The sequence below is a fragment of the Musa acuminata genome, chromosome BXJ2-7 (genome assembly GCF_036884655.1).
Source record: "Musa acuminata AAA Group cultivar baxijiao chromosome BXJ2-7, Cavendish_Baxijiao_AAA, whole genome shotgun sequence".
Lineage (NCBI taxonomy): Eukaryota > Viridiplantae > Streptophyta > Magnoliopsida > Zingiberales > Musaceae > Musa > Musa acuminata.
The window spans coordinates 9,146,131-9,151,910 of NC_088344.1; the positions used below are offsets into that span (position 1 = coordinate 9,146,131).

The 5,780-nt window shown below is 38.3% G+C and overlaps 1 protein-coding gene across 2 annotated transcripts; it reads left to right on the plus strand.

Annotated features, from left to right (window-relative positions):
* Positions 1-964: 964 nt before the first annotated feature.
* On the plus strand, positions 965-5,780 carry LOC135617081 (mechanosensitive ion channel protein 10-like). Of its 2 annotated transcripts, XM_065116988.1 has the most exons (5): positions 965-2,497; positions 2,577-2,700; positions 4,354-4,647; positions 4,724-4,926; positions 5,308-5,780. In XM_065116988.1, the coding sequence occupies exons 1-5, from the start codon at positions 1,116-1,118 to the stop codon at positions 5,579-5,581; spliced, it is 2,277 nt and encodes a 758-aa protein (XP_064973060.1). In that variant the 5' UTR covers positions 965-1,115; the 3' UTR covers positions 5,582-5,780. The 2 variants fall into 2 exon arrangements, with proteins under 2 accessions (XP_064973060.1, XP_064973061.1); XM_065116989.1 differs by lacking the exon at positions 4,354-4,647.

Sequence of the window (5,780 nt, forward strand, 5' to 3'; positions counted from 1 at the left end):
CCTTGTCTCCGACGTCGAAGCATCTTCTCTTTGACTTCCGGTCGTCGATCTCCATCATCGGCCACAGGGTGCTCGTTGCAGCAACCCAAGAGAAAGAGGACGTTGACTCGTAAGGGTGTCACATTATTTGGATAAAATCAACTAAGTTCGTGATAGATAGTATTAAAGCAATTAATCTTGTGTCATTCTAGTTGTTCACTAATTTCCCCGTGGTTGTCGTATCGATGTATACTCAACTTATAATATGAACTGCCTCTTCGATCGCCTCCAATCACCAATTATAGCCAAAGAGCGTCTTGTAATTGTCTCAACACGTGACAATAAACTATCGCTGACAACAAATAGATTCATTCGGCTTAAATAAGAAATGCTTATATTGCCAATATATCAGTTAGCCAAAGAGTCATGAACTGAGCTGGATATGCGTATACCTCATTGTCTTTGATATAACAATTCCTACGGTCGTACCATTATGGCCGTGAAAAGAGAAATCCCATGTGACGCTATTATTTTTCGTCACTTACTATCGTCAATGCCATGCGTTCCTAATTCCATTTAACATAGACATTGTCATAGGATTTGGCAACATGATGTGGTGCTCGGCACACACATATCTTTGGTTTTGCATGTATTACAGTATGAACCAACGAATGCTACGGAGATTGACCGTAAATTAAGGTATATACTCTACTGTAAGTAAACGAATGTTCCACTCAATTTTCTTACAAGATGAGAAAAATGTTGATGAATTTATTATTACCTAAAAATATAATGTATTTTGAGGTAATAATAAATTCATCAAACAAATGTATTCTCCGGAAGTACTTCACCGGTGCAGGATTTCTACCTCGGTGGACCCACTTTGGAAGCGGAACAAATTGTTGGACCCACGCCGTTCCCTTTGAACCTTTATATTCTTTAAACCTTTGAACAGCTCCGTCGGTTCGTCCCGTTCCCGGCCAACTCTATCCTGATGCGACGCTACGGTCTTCTCTGCGCAGAGAGAGCAGAGGGTGAGAGTGAGCGAATAATTGAGCTGACAAGATCGTTGATACCATAAGAAGCTGAAAGCTGGGGGCTCTAGAGAGATCTTCGAACAAAATTTTCAGCTTTTGATGGATCCGGAGAAGGGCTCTTCAGAGGATACGCAAATGGCATTTGTCTTGTTGATACCTGGGGAAGGAGCAGCTGCACCTGCTGCTGTAGCTTTAGCTTCTTCTGGAGAAGCTGTTAGAGACCCAAAGGTGGAACCTTCGGAAGAATTCTCCAGTGACGCAAACGCTGGTGAGCGCAAATCCCCCTCTCGAACTGGAAGCGTTTCCCCTGAGATCGCCGAGTCTTCTTCCCTCCCCAAGAAGCCCCGCCGACCTCCCCAAACCCAGTCCCTCGTTCGCCGGTCTTCCATCTCCAAGCCCAAGTCCAGATTTGTCGACCAATGCCTTCCTCCAGCTGCCATATCGGTCGGTGACGGTTGCACGTCGGCCTATGATCGGGTGCTGGGCTCGCCGCACCATGGCTCCCCGAATTCCAAGGCCTTTGGCCTGCTTACGACTCCTTCACATGCCGAGGACGAAGAGGAGGAGGATGACTTTAAGAAACAACAGTTCTCAGATGGTGGGGCGGCGCGGAGGAAGTGGAAAATTAGGGTCTTGATTGAGTGGGCGATACTCATCCTCGCAATGGCCTGCCTGGCTACGAGCTTGACAATTAGCCGGTTGCAGGAATTCGTAATTTGGGGATTGGAGATCTGGAAATGGTGCTTGATGGTCATAGTAATCTGTTGCGGCCGATTGGTGACATATTGGCTTGTCACCATCGTCGTGTTCTTGATAGAAAGAAACTTCCTTTTGAGAAAGAAAGTATTGTACTTTGTCTATGGATTGAAGGACTGCGTTCGGATCTGCATTTGGTTTGGTCTAATTTTAGTTGCTTGGAGCGTGATATTCTGTCAAGGAATTCCAGGATCACCCAAGACCATGAAAGCTCTTAATTATGTGTCTCGTGCACTCTCTTCACTACTTATTGGGTCGGTGTTGTGGTTGGTGAAGATCCTTTTGGTGAAGACACTAGCTTCCAGCTTTCATATGAATACATTTTTTGATCGAATCCAAGAGTCCATCTTTCATCAATATGTGCTACAAATGCTTTCCGGTCCACCACTAATGGAGTTGGCTGAGAAGGTAGGGGATGCAAGAGTTACATCACACTTGAGTTTTAGGAGCACCAGAAAAGTGAAAGGCAAAGGCAAAGAAGGAGAGGGGATAGGGGTGATTGATGTGAGAAAGCTTCAAATGATGGGACACAAAAAAGTGTCAGCTTGGACTATGAAGGGATTAATCAATGTGATCAGGGGTACAGGTCTTTCGACAATTTCCAATAGTATAGAGAGTTTTGGTGAAGAGGAAAGTGAGCAGAAAGATAAGGAGATAACTAGTGAATGGGAAGCAAAGGCTGCAGCTTTCCAAATTTTTGAGAATGTTGCAAGGCCTGGGTACAAGTAAGGAAAAATTGAGGCATTGAAGTTCAAAATTTCTATTCTCTTTATCACTTCTTCATCATGTGCTTTTTAATTGCAGGTATATTGATGAGGAAGATCTTCTAAGGTTTTTGAGTAAGGAGGAACTGACTTATGTGCTTCCATTGTTTGAGGGAGCTGTGGAGACTAGAAAGATAAAAAAATCAGCCTTAAGGAACTGGGTGGTAACTTCACAATCCTCATACCATTTAGAATATTTCTTATAGAGATCATTAATTGTTGTTCACCTCTGCACATTCTTCATACCGTTACTAGAATGTAAACGGCCTTTACAGGCAGTCATATCTTCACTTACAATTTCAAAAGCCTCCACTAGTCAGAAATATTTGTTTCAGGCATCTCAGTTCATAGGTATTGGGTACACAGTGGAGTAGCATCCACCACTAAAAGTTCTCCTACTGGCAGATTCTTCTTGTGTAACAATACCAGTAAGTTTAGATAGGGATAATGTTGTAGCAGCATTACTGGTGGAAGTTGCTTTTAGTAGGATAGAATTTTCTTTTCTTTTGTATTATAGATTTGTCAAACAACATAAAACAAACAAAATTTGCCCACCATGTATATCAAAATTTCTTGGTTCATTAGTTGGACACTGAATACTTTTCAAGTAAAAGTTTTTTCTATTACAGACAATATTTGAGAAAAAAGACAGAAATATAGTTTAGATGGATGATGTCTTTGGGGCCACTCCTCTGCCCTGGAGAAGAACAACACAATTGGAAGAAGGGATGCATGTATAGGTCCAGTGAACCTTATGCACTCGTACTTTGCAAATTAAGTATAGGATTGGTTAGTTTACAATGCTATCTCTTGAGTATCACTGAAGTAAGCTTAATTTTGTATAAATAGTTAATTCAGTGTCCATCTAGTTTGTTTTAATTTCACTTTAAGAGACTATTAACCTTAAAGGATGCTGATTCTTTTGTTGATTTGTAGAATATCTTTACCACACTAATAATAAAACTTGATTACAAAACAGCAACTAACCCACATGCCTGAGATGTTCCAACTTCAATGACTAAACTACTGACTTGCTGATATATCTGAGAACGCTAGAAAAAATTTAAATAACAGTCATAATACAGAGTAATATGTCCTTTGATAATATTTTGGTTCTCTTCTCCTATCTAATGATTCAAATAACTGACATATATATGAATACCCAACACAAGATTGAACTTGTAAAACATCATTATAGTATGAATAAATAGTTTTGCCAACAAACATATGATGATCGTGCACTTCCTCAACTGTACTATCTATGAGTGAGAATATGATGGCAATTGAAATTAAAATGAGCTAGAAGGACATTGTCATTTCACCAAATTCCAAAATGTACATAGGGGGCGCCTTCAGGAAGTCTACGGCTTTTGTATCAAAGCATAAATCTAGTTATGTTGTTGATGTATAAGAGAGCTAGAAATACCCATCTTAATTTACACAATGTTCATACGATAAATTGTTTTAACTCTGGCTTGTTTTTGTTGTCTTCATCGTCATTGCTATTTTGTTCTTTATGATGAAATACACTGGGCACCTTTTATGTTAACCTCTAGTTTGTAATTATAGTGAATCTCCTTTGAAATGAAATTCATGATCGGTTTGATATCTTGGTACTCTACTCCATCTTTGTTACACTTCCTTATTTTCCTTGAATACAAGAATGGATGCATCTTCATAATTCCTCTGATATTTCTCTGGAAAAAAAGAACTGAAGAATTATATCATGCAACCAAGAAATCCTGTACAGATGGTCTTGTTCTCTGAGCACTATAAGTCTGGAGGGTGAAAAAACAATATTTTGATATTATTTCCAGGTGAAGGCATATCTTGAAAGGAAATCACTTGCCTATTCCTTAAATGACACCAGAACTGCAGTAAAACAATTGCATAAAATTGCAAATGTTATCGTCACCATTCTTATCATCATTGTTATACTTATTTTGATGGGATTTGCAACAATGCAAGTTCTCGTATTCATATCATCTCAGTTGCTATTGGTGGCTTTTGTATTTGGAAATACCTGCAAGACAATCTTTGAGGCAATCATATTTGTGTTTATTATGCACCCTTTTGACGTTGGTGATCGCTGTGTTGTTGATGGTGTTCAGGTAAGTTATTTGAATGCTAGTTCACTTATTTTTGCTCTAAATTTTGAATGCTAATTCTAAATTGTCATCCTTGCAGATGATTGTGGAAGAAATGAATATACTAACAACTGTATTTTTGAGATATGACAATGGGAAGACATACTATCCAAATTATGTGTTACTGAGGAAACCAATTACAAACTTCTTCCGAAGCCCTGACATGAATGATTCCATTGAGTTCTCAATTGATGTGTCAACTTCATTGGAAACACTTGAAGCTATAAAATCTAAAATAAAAGTGTAAGTCTAATTAACATATTGCTATAACTTTCATCTTGATTGGCATTTTTCTAGTAACTCCAAATATTATATAGTATGTGCTCATTTCAGAATTAAAATCTTGATCTGTTATTGTGATTCAATCTATTCCTAGAATTTATAAACTATTAATCTAAGTACTGAATAGAAGAATTGGTTGTTAATTTTAAAAACCAATGTAGTGGATAGTACATTGTAGTTTTAAGATTTGATTTCTGGAAGTTGGTTATAATAATTTACTTGCATATTATTTTTTTGTAGACTAGTTATGTGTCTTAGATTTTTTATATCCTATATTAAAATGTGAAGATTAACTTCCTCTTGTATTGACAGTCCTAGATTTCTTTTTGGAATTATTGTCAGGTATATTGACAGCAGACCTAATCATTGGCATCCTAATCACAGCATTGTGGTAAAGGACATAGTGAATATTAATAAGATGGACATGACTCTTAATGTTTGCCATACTATGAACTATCAGAACATCGTGGAGAAGAACAACCGAAGGTCTGATCTTGTTCTTGAGCTAAAGAGAATATTTGAAGAACTATCAGTTCAGTATCACCTGCTGCCTCAGGAAGTCCAGCTTAGCTATACTGGCTCAACTCCTTTACCTTTAGCTAATGGAATCATTTAGTGTTATCTCTCTAATGTTATCAAAATTAACAAGCTACCTGAGCCTCCTGATATCGCTACGATGTTCCTGAGATGACACAGACTCCGCTGGGACGTTGTTTGGGTACCTTGCATCAGATTTATTATCGTGGATTTCACTATGTAGAGTATAGAGCTCTATGTAATTCCATTAGTTGTTGCTCTGGTTTATTCTTGTACAA